The 22,451-nt window shown below is 34.7% G+C and overlaps 11 protein-coding genes across 11 annotated transcripts; 5 read left to right on the top strand and 6 right to left on the bottom strand. All coding sequences in view use genetic code 12, as the record gives it.

The window, feature by feature from the left end:
- Positions 1-280: 280 nt before the first annotated feature.
- Positions 281-2,448, bottom strand: ALG6 (dolichyl-P-Glc:Man(9)GlcNAc(2)-PP-dolichol alpha-1,3-glucosyltransferase; the record flags this gene model as incomplete). Its single annotated transcript, XM_007373636.1, has 1 exon — positions 281-2,448. One exon carries the CDS (start codon positions 2,428-2,430, stop codon positions 850-852), a length of 1,581 nt encoding a protein of 526 aa, XP_007373698.1.
- On the top strand, positions 364-828 carry SPAPADRAFT_54305 (GNAT family N-acetyltransferase; the record flags this gene model as incomplete). Its single annotated transcript, XM_007373637.1, has 1 exon — positions 364-828. The coding sequence occupies one exon, from the start codon at positions 364-366 to the stop codon at positions 826-828; it is 465 nt and encodes a 154-aa protein (XP_007373699.1).
- Positions 2,449-2,563: 115 nt separating the features above from the next.
- SPAPADRAFT_49183 (uncharacterized protein) lies at positions 2,564-3,472 on the bottom strand (the record flags this gene model as incomplete). The annotated part of the gene is made up of 1 exon (XM_007373635.1): positions 2,564-3,472. The coding sequence occupies one exon, from the start codon at positions 3,470-3,472 to the stop codon at positions 2,564-2,566; it is 909 nt and encodes a 302-aa protein (XP_007373697.1).
- Positions 3,473-5,039: 1,567 nt separating this feature from the next.
- Positions 5,040-9,089, top strand: BUD5 (Ras family guanine nucleotide exchange factor; the record flags this gene model as incomplete). The annotated part of the gene is made up of 1 exon (XM_007373634.1): positions 5,040-9,089. One exon carries the CDS (start codon positions 5,040-5,042, stop codon positions 9,087-9,089), a length of 4,050 nt encoding a protein of 1,349 aa, XP_007373696.1.
- Positions 9,090-9,245: 156 nt separating this feature from the next.
- Positions 9,246-10,309, top strand: SPAPADRAFT_59533 (uncharacterized protein; the record flags this gene model as incomplete). Its single annotated transcript, XM_007373633.1, has 1 exon — positions 9,246-10,309. A coding segment is annotated over one exon (544 nt), but the record flags the coding sequence as incomplete, so codon positions are not given.
- A 159-nt stretch (positions 10,310-10,468) lies between these two features.
- SPAPADRAFT_59532 (uncharacterized protein) lies at positions 10,469-11,637 on the top strand (the record flags this gene model as incomplete). The annotated part of the gene is made up of 1 exon (XM_007373632.1): positions 10,469-11,637. The coding sequence occupies one exon, from the start codon at positions 10,937-10,939 to the stop codon at positions 11,360-11,362; it is 426 nt and encodes a 141-aa protein (XP_007373694.1).
- A 75-nt stretch (positions 11,638-11,712) lies between these two features.
- Positions 11,713-14,687, bottom strand: SPAPADRAFT_70279 (uncharacterized protein; the record flags this gene model as incomplete). The annotated part of the gene is made up of 1 exon (XM_007373630.1): positions 11,713-14,687. The coding sequence occupies one exon, from the start codon at positions 14,520-14,522 to the stop codon at positions 14,232-14,234; it is 291 nt and encodes a 96-aa protein (XP_007373692.1).
- DSL1 (Dsl1p) lies at positions 12,166-14,687 on the top strand (the record flags this gene model as incomplete). The annotated part of the gene is made up of 1 exon (XM_007373629.1): positions 12,166-14,687. One exon carries the CDS (start codon positions 12,801-12,803, stop codon positions 13,893-13,895), a length of 1,095 nt encoding a protein of 364 aa, XP_007373691.1.
- On the bottom strand, positions 13,999-14,223 carry ATX1 (copper metallochaperone; the record flags this gene model as incomplete). The annotated part of the gene is made up of 1 exon (XM_007373631.1): positions 13,999-14,223. One exon carries the CDS (start codon positions 14,221-14,223, stop codon positions 13,999-14,001), a length of 225 nt encoding a protein of 74 aa, XP_007373693.1.
- A 144-nt stretch (positions 14,688-14,831) lies between the features above and the next one.
- SPAPADRAFT_49178 (uncharacterized protein) lies at positions 14,832-16,598 on the bottom strand (the record flags this gene model as incomplete). The annotated part of the gene is made up of 1 exon (XM_007373628.1): positions 14,832-16,598. One exon carries the CDS (start codon positions 16,596-16,598, stop codon positions 14,832-14,834), a length of 1,767 nt encoding a protein of 588 aa, XP_007373690.1.
- A 1,378-nt stretch (positions 16,599-17,976) lies between these two features.
- Positions 17,977-22,209, bottom strand: SPAPADRAFT_133715 (uncharacterized protein; the record flags this gene model as incomplete). Its single annotated transcript, XM_007373627.1, has 2 exons — positions 17,977-20,640; positions 20,728-22,209. 2 exons carry the CDS (start codon positions 22,207-22,209, stop codon positions 17,977-17,979), a joined length of 4,146 nt encoding a protein of 1,381 aa, XP_007373689.1.
- Positions 22,210-22,451: the final 242 nt, after the last annotated feature.

The following is a 22,451-nucleotide window of genomic DNA, read 5'->3' as shown; positions in this document are numbered from 1 at the left end:
TTTACTGGGTTTTTTTGCAACAATCTTTCGAAAATTATAACCTCCTTCAATAAACTTTTTTATTTTCTACTTTTTGTAGATAGAATATGTTAAGTTACCCGTAGTTGTTCCTTTTCAGCTAAGTGGAACAACGAACATTGGTATTTTCTGACTCCACTTCCTGATAAGGTTTCTCCGGAACGAGGTTCCCGTGAGTCAAAAAAAAATAAAAAAACACAGGTGAAAATTTTAGCGGTTTTTTTCCTGATCGAGAAATTTGTGGGGCGGCTGGTTAGTCATTGCCTGATAAGCTTCTAGAAAGTCTAGGTATAAATAGACCCTAAAATTCCCCAGTTTGAAAAATTTTCAAGAATTAAATCAAAAATGTCAGTTTCATTAAGGCCAATTAAAGACGAGGACAAGGAAAGATGGCTCGAGCTTTGGACAGGACCAGGAGGATACATTGAATTTTACAAGTCACTTCACAAATTAACTCCCGAAATCTCCAATGAAACATTTAGAAGATTTCTTGATCCAAATGAACCAGTTTACTCCGTGGTAGCTATTGACGATTCAACCGGCACTATTATTGGATTTGCCAATTACTTGACACATAGAAATACTTGGACTATTGAAAATGCCCTTTATTTGAATGATTTGTTTGTTTGTTCCGACAATAGATTACATGGTGTTGGCAGAAAGTTGATTGAGTATATTTACTCTGAGGCTGATAGATTGAATTGTAAGAAATGCTACTGGTCTACTCAATTTGAAAACCATCGTGCTCAATTACTATATACTAAAGTTGGTGTAAAGAGTGGATTCTTATTATATAGAAGACCAGATTAGATTAATATGATAACTATGAAACTATAACTTGTAGATCTTATACACCAACCAAAGCCAAAAGTATGAGAATCCCGCAAATGAAATTGCAATGTTTAAAATAACCCATAAATCAGGATATCTTGTGGGTGGACTCATAGTAGCGTCAATAACATGATAAACAATCATTAGCAAATATGTACCCCAAACTACAACCGTATTCAACAGATATTTCTTTTGCAACAAGATCTTTGGACCGATTAACCAATTGATCAAGAAATTGCTCACAAAATATTGCATTATTAATTCATCTTTCTTTAACAACGGATATAAACTGAAAGTACCGACATTATTTATCCATTGAATAATATCAATATCTTTATGATCAATCAACAACAACAATAAAATCGGTATTAATGCAATTAAAATACTCTTTTCATGAACCTGGAATGAAAACAAGTAAAACGATAAAGAATTAAGCGAGAATCCATAGATCAAACCTTGGATTTTTGTAGATGGTCTGCTTCTTATCTTGAAAAACAAGTATACATTTGCTGGTATCACTGCTAATAATGTCGCCAACAAAGCCAATTTAGGTAATTGAGCAGCATCAATAATTTCCCGATATTTGATCAAGACATTTGTAGTACACCAAAAGTTTGCGACTTTATCTTCAAATAATCCACGATTAAAAGGGAAAACTCGGAGAACAATCTGAAGCACTGATTCGGGTTTGGTTAGTATGAACGGAAGTAAATAGACAAATTGCGTAATGGCCACAGTTAACCCAACTAATATAAATCCCAGGAACGATTTCAATTGACTCAATATGTAAAAGAAAATGAAGAGGGAGTAGTATAATCCCATTTGCTTAAAGTTGATACAACTGACAAACCAAATACTGGCCAAGTACAAATTATTCTTTATAAGATCAATTACAGAATAGACAAAGAATCCAAGCATAACTGAATTGAATTGGTAATGACCATGGTCAATTAATACCAAATGTGGTTGATTGATAATAACCAACGAAATAATTATTTGATCCATCCGGTTAATATTAAACTTTTTACCCAAGATATTGGCAATTGTCAATATGGCAGGGATATACAAGACCAATTCACTTGCAATGGCCATAAATCTCATAAAGAATCTTAACCCATCAGTTTCCATACCTCTAGACTCATCCAATGAAAACCACGACCCATTGATGAAACTTCCAATCATACCGAGTAAATAGGAATGATATGCAGTTAATGGGGGATAATCTAACCCCCAATATGACAAATCAAAGTAATACCATTTTGAAATAGGTAAATTAATTGTCAATTCCATCCAATGTCGTTGTGCTTCAAAATCTCCAAAAGTTGGCGGGGTGTGATATCCCAGATGTCCACCTAAACCAACAGCAGATCTTAATAATACTGCAGTAAGAACAAGGATGTATCTTGCTTCCCATTGAACAGGGGCTTTTTCAAAATAATGCAACAAGTCATAGACTGGTGAATCTTTAAAGATACTTTTAGGTGGGTCTTGCTTAGGAGAAGATACTTTAGGAATATCATTGGAGACCTCCTTGAAAGTATCCTTCTTTGAGGATGATGTTCTCTTCTTAGGCTTGGCCATAGTAGTTAAGTTTCCAGCGGTGGTTAAACTATTGCCAGGCGGGGATTTTTTTGTTGATGTTTTTTCCTGTGAGTGGCAGAATTTGTTGCATTTTTTTTTGTTGGACTAAAAGTTGCAAAAAAAAAAGAACAACTCATAACTGTTTTCCTTTAGGGTTATAGGAGAAGCAAAAATCATTTCTTTGAACAATGACTCCAATATATTCTAAAAGATGGTTGAAATCTTCGTCATGTAAATATAATTTGTCGACTTGTTCAGAATACTTGTCAGGAAACAAACGATCAACGCAAATTTTGACATCTTCAATGGTAAGACTAGTTGTATTATAATGAAGACAAAAGCATTGCCACAATTCTTTCAAGCTAAAAGAAACCATATTATTTGAAACATTTTCAGTTTCGTCAGTGTTTGGATTCCAATTTAAACCATGATCAGGAGAAAATACTCGAAGCACTTCCCTGGGTGTGTTATAGGAGGGGTTCTCTATAGCCGAATCCTCAGAATGATTCTCTTTAGCTGAATGATAAGAAGATTCTTCTCTAGGCGAAGAGATTATGGGTCTGGGGGAATTCTGATGAATTTCTTCTTTGGGTGAATTGAATGCATTGCATGAAGGACCTTCTTTAGCTGAATCACCAAATACTTCTTTAGGAAATTCAATTATGGGTTCTACCCAAGCAGGTGTGGAATTGGAGCTATCCTTGGAAGAAAATGTGGATGAGGAGATATTATCCCACGAATTATAATGTGGTTCAATGACTACACCCTCCTTCTGTTTATAGAAATACCCATAGGTTTGAAATTGAAATTCTTTAACCCTCTTTGCAAACAAGATATTATTCGACCTAAGTTTGGCGGTTAAATCTTGTATCTTCAATTTAAATTTCAGTTTTGATGGACAAACAGCTTTCATATTAATTGATTTGCCAGCAAACGAAAATCCACTTGATGAACTCCCACTTGATGAAGGGTTGTTTGAATGTTTATAGCTTATCAAATTTCTTGCTTCTGCTTTCTTCTGCCAGTTGATTTGCGTGAACATGAAGAAGGAATGTTAGAATAAACATTGTTAACCGCTTAACTCAAACTTTTTTTTTTTGCATCCGACAAAATTAACTAGAAGAAATTTCCCAGGGACCACAACTAAAATTTGGTAACAAACAGTTATTCCATATCATGTACTTATTACTAGCTAGACAAAGTATTATTAACTGGCTCACATCGAAATCAAATAAACAGCCTCTCTAGTATAGGGGATATATCCATAAAGTCTAGATTTAAGATTTTGTATCTGAAAGACATGCACGGCGTTAATATCAGCTAGATGCAGGAGCACTTAAAGTGCAGCTGATAATTTCCTACGAGGCATATACTCACAGAGTCGTTTACATTCAACTGCTCGTAATCAACAGCAACCGGTTACGCACATGAAATTTCGTCTTTTTTGTCGTTTTTGACACCTAGACTATTGGACAGGGTGTTAAGAAAAAAGAAGGGATGACAACTGTCTAATTTTATTTAAAGTTAAAGATAAGAGCGAAATAGGGTTTTCTGCGATGTTTTTCCTTAATTCCTGATACACGGAAAGAAGATTGAGCACATGCCAATTAGTAACTTATACCGCGAATTTAAAACATACTTTAAGCATTAGTGCTTGAATACCATCAGATATGTAGTAATTCGTATTTAAAGATTGCCGAGCGATTAAGGATTCAGTTGAAGTAATTGTGGGCGACCCAACCGAAATATTCGAAATTAGGGGGGGGGTTTGTCGTCGTAATTATAGCCTCTAACCATATTTTTTTTTGCCCCCTCCCCCTCGAGTAATTATGTTCCCTAGGGTTATAAACAATTCATAACCTGTTACCATAATTTGTTCGATAGTCAACTATTACATAATCTAGCGACCAGTACTAGAACAATACAAATGTGGTTCAAAATTGGACGCATTTAGTCAGGTACACGATGATTGCTTTAAGCGACTAAAACGTATTGTTAATTCCCCCCTTTCGTTAACAAAAATTTTTTTTTTCAGTTTTTTTTAGTTTCAATCCGGCACGCGTTAGATGTACCTTAATACGCGCACTTCCTCCGTCCTGCCCAAATAGGAAAAAGTCTAAAAATACAATGCAATTTTCTACTTACCGCCAATAAATCAGAATTAAAAAAAAAAAGAAAATAAAAATAAAAATAAAAATAATCAGGAAATTCCCTTCCAGTTTTGTTGTAAAAATCTTACAACCAAAATTTATTTCTTACAACCAATTTCTAGAGATTGAATATTTCACCTAGGAATAGACACTCTAGTATATTACCCCAGGTTATTTAGACGAAACATTGCATAAGTACTACCGTTAAATTTCAGCATGTTACATCCCTCGTTTCCTGACCCAACAAAGCATATTAGTACTACCTCTAGTGTGTACTCACAACCAGAAACTAAACATTCAAATGTCACAACTTTTGAAGTTCACAATGAAGAGATAGAAGAGGAGGATGAACACATAAACAACCAAGAGTACTTGAGCAACCCAGTTTCAAACAACACCTTGCTGTCCTATACCACTGTCAATACTCACTACGTTTCTGATCGAGAAGAACAAGAAGCCATGTTAGAACCAAAAGCACAACTATACGAGAATAACCGGTTCACTGGAAGCACCCCTAGTTTCACATCAATAAATGCTTCCATTTTACGCAATTCACCTCCCCATAGTCTTTCAGAAGATGCTACTCCAAAATTAGTATCCAATTCTAACAATGATCCAATAGATGATAAGACTCCTTTGATAGGAGCCGATGGATTCATTGTGGAGACACAGAAGCAAAACTTATTACCCCAACAAGAATTGAGTAATAAATTCAAGAGGTTATCTATGAAGTTACAAAACAAGACAACAACAGGGGATTCGCACCAATTTATGAATAATTTTCAACAAAATATTGAAAAAGCTAACAATTTAAACGCGGGCACAAATGAGCCAACACGCGAAAGTGCCTATTACAAGAAAATTCATGAAACTTTTCAAGACGATGAAGAACCTGATGCACCTTCTCTGTGTGCACTGAGTATAAATAGTTCTTCTAGTAAGGTACCATCATCAGATTCTAGCTCCTTTGATTTTAATACCAGCAAAGACGACTCATTTGCCCTTAGTGGGAACCGAATTAAAGCTGATAAAACAAACAACGAAGAAATACCTATACGGAAAGACTTGCTTAGTCAAGTTGTTACTGATACAAGATTCAAAGATTTGTCTGAAGAAGAAAAGATAAAATTATTCATTGCTACAAAGGGTAAATTAAACAACAATAACAGTAACACAGGGTTAAATATAGTTTATGATGATAATAATGCTTCACATTTGTCATCTGACGGCGAATCAGTTGCATCTGAGACGTCAGTTAATGGAACCAATGCCGCAAAAGTCGCTAAAACTGCTTATGAAGCAGCAACAATGGCTGTGGCTGAACAAGAGGAAGAAGATCTTTCCTCGCTATTTATCAGAGCATTGCATCCATTTGATTCATCTTCTTTACAATCAGAAGCTGATGCTTCTATATGTTTATCATTTAACAAGAATGATTTAGCATTTGTGCATACCATTGACGAATCTGGATGGGGTGAAGTAACATTAATTGATTCTTTACAACGAGGATGGATTCCTATGAATTATTTTGCTATTGCAATAGCTGATGATGAGGATGATTATGATAGTGATGATGAAACTAAAATACCCAATAGTCATTATTTAAAACCATTATTCCATTCTTGTGGAAAATTCCTTTTGAATCCATTAAGTTACAAGACCCGGAATAACAAGTATACCTTTTCAATCAAGGTTGTTAATTCAATCAGAGATGGTGTTAGATTATTATTACAGGAGACAGATTGTTTATCGAGATCAAATGAGCTTGTAACTAAGAGACCGGTGGTACGAAAATCAAGAAAAACATTATTAGCTGATTGGTATAATCTTATGGTCAAAGCCAATGAATTTAAAAACACTTCCAGTTTTAATAAAATTGAAGTATTAACCTTGATGGTTTATCAAGTTGCTCGTAAAGCGGTTTCGTTCTTGGAAATTTGGTCAGTTGAAAGTGCCAAAGTAGGACAGGCCAAACAACACGCCAAACCAAAAGCAACACATGATGGATTCATTAGTTATTCTTTGCTTCCAAGCCCACCATTGGCTAAACAAAGAATCACTGAAATAAATGGAATACTTTTTTCATACTTGGGGTTAATCTTAGGAAGATTAGATTTGATTGAACATAACCAAGTTGGATGTGATATTTTGGAAACTATCACCCATCAAATTATTCTTTTGTTACGTGAATTGTTATATATTTCAAAAGTTGGCTCTGATTTCACATCCGAAAAACCTCAAGATTTAGACGCTTCACTTGATTGTTTATTATCATTAGTTAGCGAGTTGGTCACTACGGTGAAAGCATTAGTTTCCAAGACTTTTAATGAATCTGCCAAGGAAAAAGTTGATTCATTTGGGTCACCTCAATTTAACGGAACTAGGGATTATCATTACACTAAAGAAGGTGGAAACTTAATTGTCATTGCTTCTAAAATGGTTAAAGCTATCAGTATGACAGTTACTTCAATTAGAAAATTATTAGATGTTACAGGAGATTTCAAATTAAAAGGTGGCGGGGAAAGAACTTATCCCGATTATGGAAAAATGAGAATTGAACCCGAGGAATTTGTTCGTAAATGTTCATTAGGTATTGCGAAAAATTTGAATCAACCAGACAATTTTAAAAATTTTAGTGTGACTAAGCCATACAAGTCAAACAGATATTCTTTGGTTAGATCTGGAAAGTCCGGAGATCTAGGTTTTACCGAATCAGGTGCAAATTTGATGCAAAATATCTTGACTAATGATACAACCTCACCATTTTCGATTTCCACCCCTGAGTTTCAGCAATTTGCTTCTTCAGAATCAAATGGTGCATCTGATATTAAGAATGAGTTGTTAGTTGATTCGAGTGGTAATTTATTAGGTGCATCATTTAAGGGATTGATTTACACTCTTACAAATGAGGAAGCTCCTCCGGATTATTTCTTTGTGTCAACATTTTTTATTTGTTTTAGAAGTTTTGCCAATGGTATTGATTTGATTGAAGAATTAATTTCCAGATTCCAAATGGAAATACTCGACAATAGTATTGCAATGAAAAAGAGAAGAAGATTGATTGTTAAAATGTTCCAAATTTGGATGGAATCGTACTGGAATCATGATGCAGATTACAGCTTGTTAACAACGTTGATTAATTTCTTTAATGAAGGAGTTTGTATTATTTTGCCATTAGACGGGTTGAGATTATTGGAAATCGCAGCAAAATTATCTTCCCATCCATTAATTGAAAACAAGAAACGTTATCATCGTGTCAATAATCAGTTGGTTAATAGAAGCATAACCATTAATAAGAAAAAATTTGACCGTCCTCCTTCAATTATGAGTGACGAAGAATCGGTATATTCCATGGTTGACGGATATGAATTATCAAAAATCAATACTAATTCGTCAACTTCAAACTCGATAACAGCTTTGCCATTACCATTAGGTATCGGGAATCAAAAATCTAATGCTGGGTCATTATTAACCAAATCACAATTGCATACTATTGAAAATTTGAATGCTGCATTTAGATCAATCTTGGGTGATTCATGGTGTGAATCCAGCGACAAAAAGTATAAACCGATCGAACTAACTACTTTGATTAGTAATTGGTTTAAAATTTGTGATCAAACATGGGTATTATCAAATTATCGTCCTAATTTATTGGATTTCAATGGACTAGAAATCGCTAAACAATTAACATTAATTGAATCACAAATATTTTGTGCAATTAAACCAGAAGAGCTTTTAAATCAAAACTATACTGCTAAACGTGCTCATTTAAAAATGGCTCCTAATGTTCGCACATCATTATTATTTACTAATTGCTTATCAAGTTATGTTTTAGAATCAACTTTACAACCTAGGATTCTGGATAAATTACGGGTTAATATTGTCAAGACTTGGTTAAAGGTTGCTATTTCATGTTTGTATTTACGAAACTTTAATTCATTGGCTGCTATTATAACTGCATTGCAATCACATTTGATTACTAGATTGGATGGTTTATGGCAAGATTTATCTGAGAAATATACTGAATTGTATGAATATTTATCGAGCATTATACACCCCGATAAGAATTATGCAGTTTATCGAAGTAAATTGAGAAAGTTTTTGGTTGCAAATGATTATAACATTCCGATTGTCCCATATTTTTCATTATTTTTACAGGATTTGACATTTGTGACTGATGGTAACCCAAATTATCGTAAAGCCAACACATTTTTAAATCAAAAATTGATTAATATCGACAAGTATTTGAAAACTAGCAGGATCATTGCTGATATTGAAACATTACAAATTTCATACTTGGATACAGAGGAACACCATCCAAAGAGATACAGTTTCTTGAGTTTAAGTAAAACTAATACTGGTGGCTCAGATGGATATTTTATTTCTCCGGTACCAGCGTTGCAAGAACTTATTTTATTAGAATTGTGGAAAATCATTCAATTAAACAATAGCGAAGAAGACCGTGCTTGGAAATTAAGTTGTGATATTCAACCTAGAGATGTTAGCTAGACTGTATTTACGATAAATTATTTATTTGTTAGTGTATTTTGTAGTCATTTGTAAATTTTGAAGATTCTTTTGGAGGATTTGCACCAAATAGTTCTCCAGTTTCGCGAGAACCAAAAATGAACTTAAAAAAAAACAAACACACCAAACGCGTAGTATGCTAACATAAACAAAGAAACTACAATGGAGACCTCGTTAAGCAAATCATACAGATCACAGCTAGAATACACCCCCGAGTATTGGATTTTATCAGCAGAGAAAGACTTTAAAAGTGCCAATATAAAATTAACCAACCCTAGGTATATAGATGACGAAATTGCTAATGAAAAGAATATCCTTTCCAAATTAAAGTTTCTATATCTTGAACAAGAAACTCGATACGAATTCCTCAAACATATTTGTGAGAATAATCAAGATATAACTGATTTACAAGTTGAAGAAATTCGAGAATCTACCCAAGAAAGTAAACTTCGGTTAAAACATTTGAAACAACAACTAAATCAACAAATTGGCGATCTTGAGACTATTACTAAGGAAGTTTCTGATTTATATGAGAAATATCTCGAGTTGACTACTACTACATTGTTTGATGAAGCTGAAGAACTAGAAGAAGAAATAGCTAAACTCAAGGAGCTGGAAGATAACTGGGAAACCTTGGATTTCATGTTGCAAGGTAGTAACAATACAAAAGCTTTAGAAGAACAACAGAAAAAGTTACAACAGTTAGAAGACCAGATTGAGATAGCGAAGAGGAAATATACTTCTGCCACAAACAATGTCAATGAGTTATCTTCTGAATTAGCAGAATTAAACCAAACCATTCAAACCAGTCAAGACCAGCACCAGGTTGTAAATCAGGAGTTACAACAATTTGGTCAATGGAATATAGCCATGAATCAATTACTCCAGAACTTAACTAAGGAGAAAATTACTACTAAAATAACATGCGCTACCAAAGGAAATTATAAATTAGTGATTAATGAAAATGAATATGTGGTATTCACGACTAATTACAAAGTATTGGAAGTTGTTGGCATTGAGCAAGGTGAAGTATTCTTGCGAAACATCAATAGCAAGAATTTGGATCTGGAATCATTTATGTCTGAATTAGCAAAGTTTATAAGTAAATAGAGTGTTTCTTGTAGTGTTTACGTTGTATCAGGTAGATATTCCATTTCTATATATGACTAATTTGACTTAATATCATCAGAATTAACCACTGCAGAAGCTTACAGCCATTGACCTAGTTGACTACTAATACCGTGCGGCTTGACTACGCGGGCTAAATCTTTTGTTCCTCGGCCATAACTTTGCGGCAGCGGACTATCCAACAAAAAAAAGCACCAGTAATTTTTTTCTACTCCACTTTTTTTTTACTTCCCGTGGGTAACTGTTGTATAACATCTGTCATGGTCGCGAGTATCTCAGGAATATCCAGTGTCCAACCGCTTAATACCAGTGATAAGAAACAAGAAATCCTTGAAAATTTAATTAGATTAGCTAAACAAGAGCAAGAAAAAGGTAATAGTTCCATCACTCCTGATAAGTTAGATAAACTATCTTCATTATTGAATAAGAACCAGCAACCACAACAAGAACAACCACGAGAATATTCCAAATACAAAAAACTTCCACTTGTGCCTAAACCAAAGTACCCTTCCATTTATAAGAAGTTTAATCTTAACAAGGAAGAATCAAAGAAAAAAAAGAAGAGAGCCACCCCACCAAGGAAGTATCCCAGAAATACCAATAGCAAATTTTCATTGAAAAAAATCGAACACTTTGTAGTGGAAATACTAGAGAATTTAGCAAACATTCTTGATAATTTGCATTTGTTATCCAATTTACCAATGTTTCCCAAGTTTTTACTTAAATTACTAAAGCAAACCAATAAGATTTGGGTATTGATTTTAGTATTTTTGATTAGAAAAACCATCTCACAATTGCTCAATGTTGTTCGTAAGATTCAGAAAGTTGAGATTGAATATAGCTTGCTAAACAAACAAGCTGAGAAAACTTCCAGCATGATCCATGAAGATATTTGTAAGAAATATAACAAAGTCTTGAAAGATTTGAAGTTTGATAAAGTTATGTTGATAATTGAACTAATTGGTAATTTCTTGGATTTATCATTTAACTTAATTGAATTATATGGTATAGTATTACCAGATTGGGTAATGGGTGGATTGAATTTTGCAAGTATGGCCATGACCATATATAGAATGAATAAGGATGATGAATATTTAGATGATGATATCACTGAAGATTTAATATAAGTACTTTATAGTCTATTTAATACATCTTGGCATACTTAGAACACCGGTGCCTTGCCACCGACCATGTAAGCAACAAACGTGACAAAATTAGGCACTATCTGGTAGCACCAAAATACCATTACTTAGCCGCCCCTGACTAAGATACTTTATTAAAGAAAGAAGAGTCATTAATGTATGAGAATAAGATCAGCTTTAAGCCACAAACAAGTAGACAGACATCTCTGTTATATTTGCTATTGCATCCCAATGCCTAAACTTCTAAGCAATGTTAGTGCACTTTAACCAACAAGGAAGCTAAAAAAAACACCCATTTTTTTCTCACAAATTTGACAACACATGTACAACCAAATCATCTTTCAGTTTACAACCAACCCACTACTACCAAATGTCAATTGAGACTCTACTAGCTTCAAAGAAAGACGAACTAAGGAATATCAATCAAAACATCCAAAATGTCTGTTCATCTGTTACTCTTGAAAATTTGAGACAAACTCTGCAACTAAAACAGTTGTTTTACCACCAACAAGAAACACGACATGATGAAGAATCACTTCAAACACTTTCATTATCACAACTCAACAATAAACATGAAGCAATTCAACGAAACATTCAGGAGCTTAAACGTCTTACTGAGTTAAACAGTAGTATTTCTGAAATCACCCAACTTTTAGACAAACAAAAGCAAATTTCTGATTTGCTTGACTTGCAACAACTACACACCTTATTCAAATCGACCATCATTCCTACTAATTCTTCATTAGTCATATATTCACAGTTGTCACGATTGTTTGACAAGCAACAGAAACAGTTTGTGCAACAATTGAATGATTATCTTGTGTTGTTAGTCCCGGATCAACATCACATTGAAAACCTGGCAATTTTAAATGATTTCAATTCGTTTATATTGAAAAACGGATATGTATTAGAAGTATTCACAAAATACAGGATATATTGGGATCAATTAGTCGATATATTATTAGAGCAACCAAAACAACTCGAACTGGAAGAAGACGATTTAAGAATTACAATTAGTCTCACTGATTCACCCCAGCCAAATTTCTTGAGATCAGTAGGCAGCCTTGTTAAATTTATCAATGCATTGAATAACATATCAATTAAGCAATACATCAATTCAAAATTATCAAAATTGCTAATTACCAAAATATCTACCAATATTAATGAGATAAATACTTCTGATTTGGTTGAATTGATCCAATTATGCAAGAGTACCGGGTGGAATGTGCTTTCTAGATTGGAAAGTTCAAGTTCGCTTGAAGAAAGCTTATATAAATTACACCTGGAATGGATTATTGATAATTATATTGAAAAGATCAGACAAGTTTATTTATCTGATGCTATTACCAAATTAGAATCTGTTGATAATGTGGAAGAGATTTATCAAGAAGAGACCTATAAAGAAGAAGCCAATGTTCTGGAAATGGCTCAAGCGGTGCAAGCTCCAGTACAAGAAGAGGAAACTATAGAAGAAGAGGAAACTGATGGGTGGAATGATAACTGGGACGATGCATGGGATGAAAATGAAGAAGAGGAAGAAGAAACTAAATCCACTCAAGAGGATGACTGGAATGCTAAATGGGACAATAGCGACCAGGAAGAAGAAGAAGAAGAAGCAGCAGATTGGAATGATAAATGGGATGACAATTGGGATGATGAATCTGACAAAGAAGAGGTCCTAACGAAGAAATCACCAAAAAAGATTGTAAAAGCCAAGGAGCCACCGAAAGAGGCTATCCCCCAGGAGAAGACCGTGGTTGAACCACAAGTGAAGCAGAAAGTTCCCGAAAAGATACTTATTTCACAAATTTCCATTAAAGTAATTGATATTTTCCATGATTATCAATTGGACCGCAAATATTTAGTTTCTACAATCAAAGCACTTTCTTCAGTGGTATATCCACCACTTACCAATTCATTCTTAATGATTAACGATTTGAACTATTTGCAAGCCAATCTTGATTTACCTTTACAGTCATTTATCCAAACTAATTGGAATCAAGTGATAGTTGAGTTTTACCTGAAAATTAAAACCATTTTAGCAACGATTGATTTGTCTGATGAAGAAAGTGAAACTAGTGTGGATTTACTTGATAAATGGTTTAAAAATCTTGATAAACAATTATACACTACTAATCCTAATAAATTAAAACATTTAATCACTGATATTGTCGAATTTATAAATAATTGGTTAATTAATTCAATTATTGATTTGGACGACATTAGTGAATTCCAATGTACCAAACTCACCCAAATAATTGACTCTGCTCATGACATTACAAGTTCATATATTAAACAAATTGGAATTTCGACATCATTAGCGTCATATAATAAACTCGCTAATGTTAGATTTATGATTAATAATCATATCACAGCAATCATTGCTAGATTTTACCAAGGGGATTTATATGATTTGACCACCGATGAGATCATAAAGTTAATAAAGAGTGTATTCATTCAAAGTGAATTGCGTGAGGATACAATTAATGAAATTATAGAATTTAGAAATATGAATTAGTACATATTAATACATATTCTATAGATGTATCACATTTCCATCAGTATGTAAATGCAAGCATGCAATTTAGAACCAGCACCATTCAAGTAGACAACATCCCAACTTAATAAACAACATTACCGTTGTTAATTTTCTTTCCTGTCTTGGCAATGGTATTATAAACGGTATCATAGTTGACTGAATCAACGGTTGCCACATCGACAGTTTGCTTGTCTAATGAAATATCAATCTTGGAAACACCATCAAGTCTATTCAATACACGTTCAACAGCACCGGAGCATCCTGAGCATGACATTGCAACATCAAAATGATATAAGTGGCCCGACATTTTAATGTTTAATTATAGTTGTATTTGTAATCTATTTGATCAGTAGAAAGACAAGTTTTTTGTTTGTGCTTAGAAATCACTACAAAATATCTGAAAATTATCTTGGGCTGATGCTTGCCCTGGTGCGGGATTAGTGCCAGATCCACAGCAAATCGCAATAGTATCATGTCACGTGACGAGAATGGCAAATTTTTATATTCAAGTCCGAGTATGGTCCGAGCTAATCCAGTTAAATGATTTGCCAGGGTTATTCGAAATAGTAAGCCTCCTAGGCAATAAGCCATATAGGGAACCTCCATTCATCAGACACTTCAAACATCATGAGGAAAAAAAAAAAAGAAACAAAATGAAATGGAATTAGCTAATTGGAGTATCCTTGGAAGACCGAATTTGATTTATGTCGCGACATATAGTCAGAGGTTACCCGGGCTCATATCCGAAAAGACCCTGGCTGCAAGTACCTGCAAGAACATGCAAAAACCTGCAAGGGACTATTGTGATTAGGCTGCAATTGCCATATGTTATTACATAATTAATTACATTTGTATCTATAAACCATATTTTGAATACTCCAAACCCAGCAAAAACAATCTAGCTATAATATAACCCTACTTTAAAATTCGTAAGAATTCCTTCTTTGAATACTCAGGATATTTTTCAATCTTTTGAATCAAATTATGCAACGAAATCTTTTTCCTAACCATATAGGCATCTAGTACTCTTGCAACATGGTCGACTGTTTTTTTACCGCCGCTCATTTCTTGCAAAAGCTCGCCAATGAAATCAACAATTACCTTTCTTTCGCTATACAAATCATGATCAACCTCTGTCTTGATCCATTCCAACCCCCACTTTTCAGTTCGCTTTAATACCATTTGCCATTCCTCAACCAATTGAGTGACAGTGGAGATATTCCTATTCATGACGAACCCAGGGACACTACCAGAGTACCCCGATTTTCCACCGTACACATTGGTATCTTCACTGTCCGAGGACAGGGACAGAATTGTCAAACTTGACATATCTGCAAGTTCTGCTTTTGCTTCGTTCTTTTTATACTCCTTTAAGAATTGTTTAACGATATGGAGATCTTTAATCTCAGCAGGATAATTGGGTATAGTCTCAACATTAACTGCATGTAAACGGTTCAACCTACTTAGAATTTCCTGTAGTTTCTTTCCAGATATATGTGGGCTTCTATCAATGATATCATGAACAAAAAATTTCTTCAATAGGGGCCCAGTCAAATGAAAATGATCAAGCCCCTCACGAGCACAAAACGTGGCATACCTATTATATTCATTGGAATACAATTTTTTACTAGTTTCAGATAACCCTGATAACAAGTTTGTAGTTTTGTACATATCTTGCAATTTGGCAAGTAACTTATCTTCTGCAGTATCCTCGTGGGGTACTTCTTTAACGTTATTAATGAAATAAACTATTTCCCCCTCAGAGTATTTTACGTCATACACCAATGACGTTAATTGATGCAACTTTAACAAGCTGCTTCTTAAATTTCTAAATGTAGCCGAACTTCTATCCTTCTTTCTTTTGAATTCAGAACTCAGGAATTTTGATAAGATGTTTTCGTCCAATAAGAAATCACTTTTGCCTTGTTGAGCACAAAATTTAATGAAGCGCTTCATATCAGTGGAGTATGACTTGAAGGTGTTACCGCTTAGACTCTCTAGTACAGCTCTGGTCTTCTCTGAATTTAAAATCTCTTGATCAAACTTTTTCAATAGTAGTTCCTCTTGTTCTGTCAACCTATGTTTTGATACCTTACCAATGGAACGCTCCAACGAGGGTGTATCAGAGGGGGATCTATCTGCTATTTGACTCTCACTCATAATCTCTGTTATTAGATCATCTTCTAGTAGTTCATTTGGCTGATGTGAAGAATATACAATTTTATTCATGTGATACAACTTGTTTAAAGCCGACTGTATTCTCTTTATTGCATCTTCACTGAGCTGGCCCTTTTGAATAATGCGCAGTTCAATAAACTCTTTAGCTAATCTCCTGGTGACATAAAAGTCAGACAACCCTTTATTTGCACAAAAACGAACGTATCTTTTAATCAGGTGCAAGTTCTTTTCTTTGGTCTCCAGTTGCAAGTCACTTAAAGTTTTGATAGCACGGTCGTTTGCCAAGACTTCATTCTCAAACTTTTTTAGCAACTTGGCTTCGGCCCTTTCATCTGATATTACTGGTTGACTACCGTAGTAGTACTTATGTTTCTTAGGATGATAAGTTATGTCTTCTTCCAGTTTACGTTTTGTTGGATGCTTGAATAGTGAGTGTCCTGTTGGTTTTTCATCATCTACAGCCTTATTGCCTTTCTTTTTCTTATCGGACTTATTACGGGCCATTAAAACTTCTTCTTCTAATGCAAACTAGCCCATTAAACTCGAGAAATAAACTGGAAAAATGCAGAATAAATATCGGCGGGTTTTATTTTTTTATATTGAAAGTTTTTTTATAGGAAAAAATAAAATACCCCTTAAGAAGCATGAACACCAAAAATTTCTTTGTGCAAATCGGGCGCATTATAAGCGCTGTGCATGACAATAGATCTGACCGTTCCCCGAGATCGCCAGAAAGATTCGCTACCATTAGATCAACTTTCAAGTTGTCCCAAACAAATTACAGTTTGCCATTACCTCTATATCCAAGTTTGCCCAACGAGAAACTAGTGGTATAAGAGAATGGCCAGTTTTAGTTTGCATCTGCGGAAACTAATTGGTAGAGAGTGCATCGGGCGTTCCCGAATACACCATGCTGCGTTAGGGCGCGGTTATGCAGCAACCTTTGTAATATCGGAAGGTGATTCCGCTTTTCATGTCACCACAAGCTGAACATGAAATTGCCAAGTTAAATACTTGTGAATCGACCGCGGTCTCAAAATCTTTAATTCAAAAAATGCGTAGGCTTGTTAATCTCGGTAATTTCGAAAAAAAAATTAAGCGGCTTTTCTAGAAAACTTCGCTCAATGCAAGGCAACATATATAACCGCATAATATCACAGAACGATGCATATAGTGATATTTGAACATAGATTACATTATTCGGAAGGGTTCTGATTGGGAAAGAAACTAAATAGTCTTCACAGGCTCTCATTTTGTTTCACTCCTAGATGTTTTCCGCTATTAAGAGAAAAGCAGGATATTATTTACGAGTTTAATGCGAAAAAAAGAAATTATTAACGGAAATTGATTTGCAGGGAGGTCGAAGTACTACCTTGATTTGAAAGCTCTTCCACTAAATATAACTAGTTTAACAAAATATAAACTTTCGAGGGAATTTGAACACTTATAACAAGTTAAATTTTTTTTGTGTTAAATCTATTTTGTAAAACTTTAATTTCAATAATCCCTCTGCCCCACCTAATTTCGGAAAAGTTTTTAATTTTCCGGCGGCTAATTTTTGGACACTGCATATTTCCGTCGATCCGCAAGATATCACACAGTCATTCTCTTTCTTTCAAATAACAAAAGTATTTCCATAGTTCAGCTTTTAATTGTTTCAAAACTACTTCTTCGGTAATGATATAACTTTTATTTGTATCTTTTATCCTATTTAAGTCTTTTTTTTCGAGCTTCTTTGGATCTCGCTTAACTTTCGGATATGCACGTCGGATAAATTGTGTAAAAAGTTCGCATCTATTCATTACAACCGGCATTAAATGTGCTAATACAACTACAAACAAGATTAAACAAAAAACCAAGCTATATTTATATGCACTAAATTTTAAGCTCTATTTACAAAATCTTCTTCTGTAATGTTTGACTTATCACACATTTCCCTGAACAAACTTCCAGGAGTATTAAACAATTTCCAAGGGGAATCAAAGTCACTGACTTGTCCCTTATCCATCACCAAGATCCTATCATAGTTGATAATGGTCTTTAATCTATGAGCAATACATAAAATGGTGCAATCAGAAAACTCACTAGCAATTGTTTGTTGGATCTTATGATCGGTTTCATAATCAACTGAGGAAGTAGCTTCATCAAGAATCAAAATCTTGGACTCACGAACCAATGCTCTAGCAAATGATACTAATTGCCTCTCACCAAGAGAAAAGTTTTCACCTTCATTATCAACAACTTTGTCTAAATGAAATTTAGGTAAGTTTTCAGATCTAGTAGATTTATCTAATTTTTGTGCCTCAACAATCTCATCAGCGGTTAAAATACCTGACTTTCTTAATGAATTCCACAACCACTCATCCAGGTGTTCACCAAATGGATCCAAGTTACTTCTAATGGTACCATTAAACAATACAGGATCTTGGGGAATAATTGACAAATGAGAACGTAATGATTTCAACCCAATCTTAGAAATATCCACACCGTCAATTAATATCTTACCAGTTTCCAATTCGGACAAACGGTATAAAGCAGTCATGATTGATGATTTACCAGCACCGGTTCTACCACAAATACCAACTTTCTCATGTGGGGCAATTGTGAAAGTTAATCCCTTAAGTATTAAAGGTAATTCAGGTCTGTACCTCATATTAACCTTATCAAATTCGATTCCACCTTCGCGAGGCCAAGTGCTTGGTGGTTCAGTAGAATCTATAGTGTAAGCTGCTTCTTGGGGTAGCTTCTGGGCATAATGACACAATCTTTCCACGGAATTCATATAGTTTTCCACTTCGGTAAATGTTCTAATTAAGTTTGACAACAGGGAAGCGATACTTAAGGAATATGTCATCAATAACCCAACTGTAGCAGGACTGATATCAAAGACTTTGAAGCAACACAATAAAGATACCAACAAAACAAGACAACTAGCAACAATTTCCAACTGAATTGCAATCCATCTTTGATTTGCAAAGACAATAAAGGTAGCTTCATTTGCCCTGTTGACTAACTTATCACTAATTTTGGCAAATCTGGTTTGTGATTTATAAGCTTTGATAACAGAAAGACCACTCAATACTTCATTAACATTGTTAAACACAAATGACCGAAGAATAGCTTCCAATCTCTTGACTTCACGATTGGATGCCTGATAGTAGTTGGCAATTAATACAAAAACAAACGCAATCACAGGTAAAGCTACTGCAATCCATGGAATAAATACAATGAAAAGAATAATGGTACCAACTAATTGGGCAGCATTAACAAAAAAGAATCTCATATTTTCACTGATTTCGTTATCCAAAACATCTGTATCCTTTGTGAATCTATTCAAGATTCTACCCATAGGAGTAGTATCCAAGAATGTCATAGGAGCAAACAAGATTTTGTCAATGGCTTTTAAGTTCATATTTTTTGACGACAAGGTGGTCATTGTGATTAAAACAATAAATGAAATAGTAAGGAAAATTGGCGATAAGATATTGAACATCACATAAATACCAATGTAGAAACCATTAGATCTACCTTCAAACTTTTGAGATACCCAAAATGAAAGCCAGGTATTGGTAAAGATCGAACAGAATGTAGAAATAGCCAACACAAACAAATACAAAGCAAGGAATCCCCAAATGGTTAACTTACCTGCACCATATTTAATATAGTTCAAGTAAACTTCATTCTTGATTTGATTGACTGCTCTTTCTTCGTCGGCAATGATCTTTCCCTTGGCGGCATCTTTGTTAAGATTATAATCCAAATGACTGTCTTCCTCTTCTTCATCTGAACTTACAATATACTCAGCCTTCTCATCAACGACATCGGTTGTATCATCCAATTCATCATCATCTTCAGATTTACTGAATGTCATAAGGTTGTTGAATTCTGAATTTGAAGCATTCAAGTCTGCCATAGTCCCAATGTCAATAGTTCCATCACGATTAACAAAAATAATTCTATCAGCCTGGCCAATCAAAGCTAATTGATGGGTAGCTAAAATTCTAGTCTTGTCTTTCAACAATCCAAGCAAACATTGGTTAAGGATGTGCTTTCCTACACGGGAATCAACAGCACTTAACACATCATCCATGAGAATAATATCTTTGTTGGCATAAACCGCACGAGCTAAATTAATTCTTGCCTTTTGACCACCAGATAAAGTGATACCCTTTTCACCAACTTCAGTAAAGTCACCACCAGGTAAATTATCTAAATCAATATGCAAGGAACAAGCGTAGACAACTTTATCATAAAACTCTTTGTCGAATTCAGAACCAAAGAGGATATTCTCTCTGATGGTGTTATTCTGAATCCATGGTGCACCACAGAGTAATAAGGAACCATTGATATCTATTTCACCTGAGTCACATCTCATGAAACCCGAGATTGCATTTAATAAGGAAGACTTACCAGAACCAACCAAACCAGTAATGACCACAAATTCACCTTTATTGATTGTTAAATTAACATCTTGCAATCCCTTGAATGTGGATTCAGATTTAAATCCACTTCTTTCAAGGTCTTTTTCTCGTTCTTCTCGATCCTTCTGCATCTCCTTTCTTTTCTTGGCTCTTTCTTCTTTTTCCTTTTTTGCTTTCTTTCTTTCCTTTCTTGACAACTTGGTCAAATCAACTTCATCATCACTCTCATCGTCATTAACATCATCTTCAAAATTTTCCCAACTGAAACAACCATCAGTGACCTTGACGGCATCTTCACTTTCATCTTCACGAGTAAGATAATACTGGTATCTCTCTTCATCTTGAGCCGAAAATAATTCACCAATTCTCTTAAATCCCATAAGCATATCTGCTGTGGTAGATAATGCTTGTGGAATTAAAAACACAAAGAAAGACAACATTTCAAATGAAGACACCGAAGAAAAGATATTGGCTGGACTGGAGGTCTTTCCTCTGAGGGCATACAAGATCAAAAAGGCAATCATAGCCGAAATCCCGTTCAATGTCAATGCTATGGAGTAAATAATATTTCTCAACGATTGAATTTTCAAAATCACATTGACTTCTTGATTACGCACTTGAACCACTTTCTTATGGTAGGGGTGTTCCCAGGAATAGAATTTGATCATTTTCAAATTATTAAGGATTTCCTTGATTAAGTTGACTCGTTTATCGGTGATCTTACTGACAATATCTCTGTATTCAAATAATTTTTTTGCACCCACGGAAAGGAATGCCAAGAAGAAAAGAAATATGACAATACCAATCACGGCAGCAACACCAATGTTGACAATTAAGATGACAATGGCGATAACAGCAGCTACAGGAAGACCTATAGCAAGCGGTTGAAAAATCAAGGCAATTTCGATTCTAGCCAAATCTGTCGTAATCATGGATGTGATCTTACCCGTGGGGAATTTATGACGACCCTTTGCATTTAATTTAAGAGCCTTGTTCAAAATAGTGTTGGTTAGTAAGGCTTTTGTTGCACCACCTACAAGCAAACCCATGTAGAAGAAGTGGTTAATCATTACACCTGTAATAAACATCATAAAGGTTAGCCCGAGGGAATATCCAATGGCCTTACCTGGACTATTCTGAAGACCAAAGGTTCTGGCTTCGACATATCTAATAAGATACTTTGTCAACAATGGAGTAAGCGCCATAAGACAAAGGGAAAGACAAGCCAATATTATTCCACTGACCAATCTTTTTCTAAAAGTTAAAAATACAACCTCGGCAATATCCCATTGGGATAGCACAAAATCTTTCAAATCTTCTTCTATACTTAAAGAGCTGTTTTCCACAGCCTCATTTCGTTCCTTGCATTTCTTTTCAATATGCTTTTTCTTGGATTTAATTCTTACTTGTTCGAGATACGTATAGAAGATCTCGGTATAATGTTCAACTTTCAAGTCATCTGTCAATAACCACAAGTCATTTGGTTGCAAAGTTCGGGCATAGCCGACTTTCATTATGGGAAAAAGCCACCAAAAGAACAATTTGTAGATAAGATTTGCCTTTTGGGCAGGATGCGGCTGTCGCTCTTCATCCTTGGGAATGGGGTATTCCCGTTTTCGCATGATGAATGTCAAAAGCCGCTTCTGAGGCCTGTATTCATCATTGCCCAATTCTAGCGATGTTATATCGTCCATAGTTTAATGAAGGAGAAAAACATAGGTACAGTGCGACGGATTCTATTCTTATTTATATAACATTGGGCCGGTCATTGTTTTCTTGAAAATTTCACACTAATAAAAATTAGACTAAAAGTAATCAAACAAATATTTTTTCGCCCCAAAGTGTTGCGACGTCATTCTTCCGAAGATTATCGGATTTATTCTAGCGTTTGTGACAGTTTGCGCTGCTGGCATATTAAAGTTTTATATTCCTGACC

Source organism: Spathaspora passalidarum (genome assembly GCF_000223485.1).
Source record: "Spathaspora passalidarum NRRL Y-27907 unplaced genomic scaffold SPAPAscaffold_2, whole genome shotgun sequence".
In the NCBI taxonomy this organism is placed as follows: Eukaryota; Fungi; Ascomycota; class Pichiomycetes; order Serinales; family Debaryomycetaceae; genus Spathaspora; species Spathaspora passalidarum.
The sequence above is the reverse complement of the archived record's forward strand: the minus strand, read 5'-3'. Positions and strand labels throughout refer to the sequence as shown.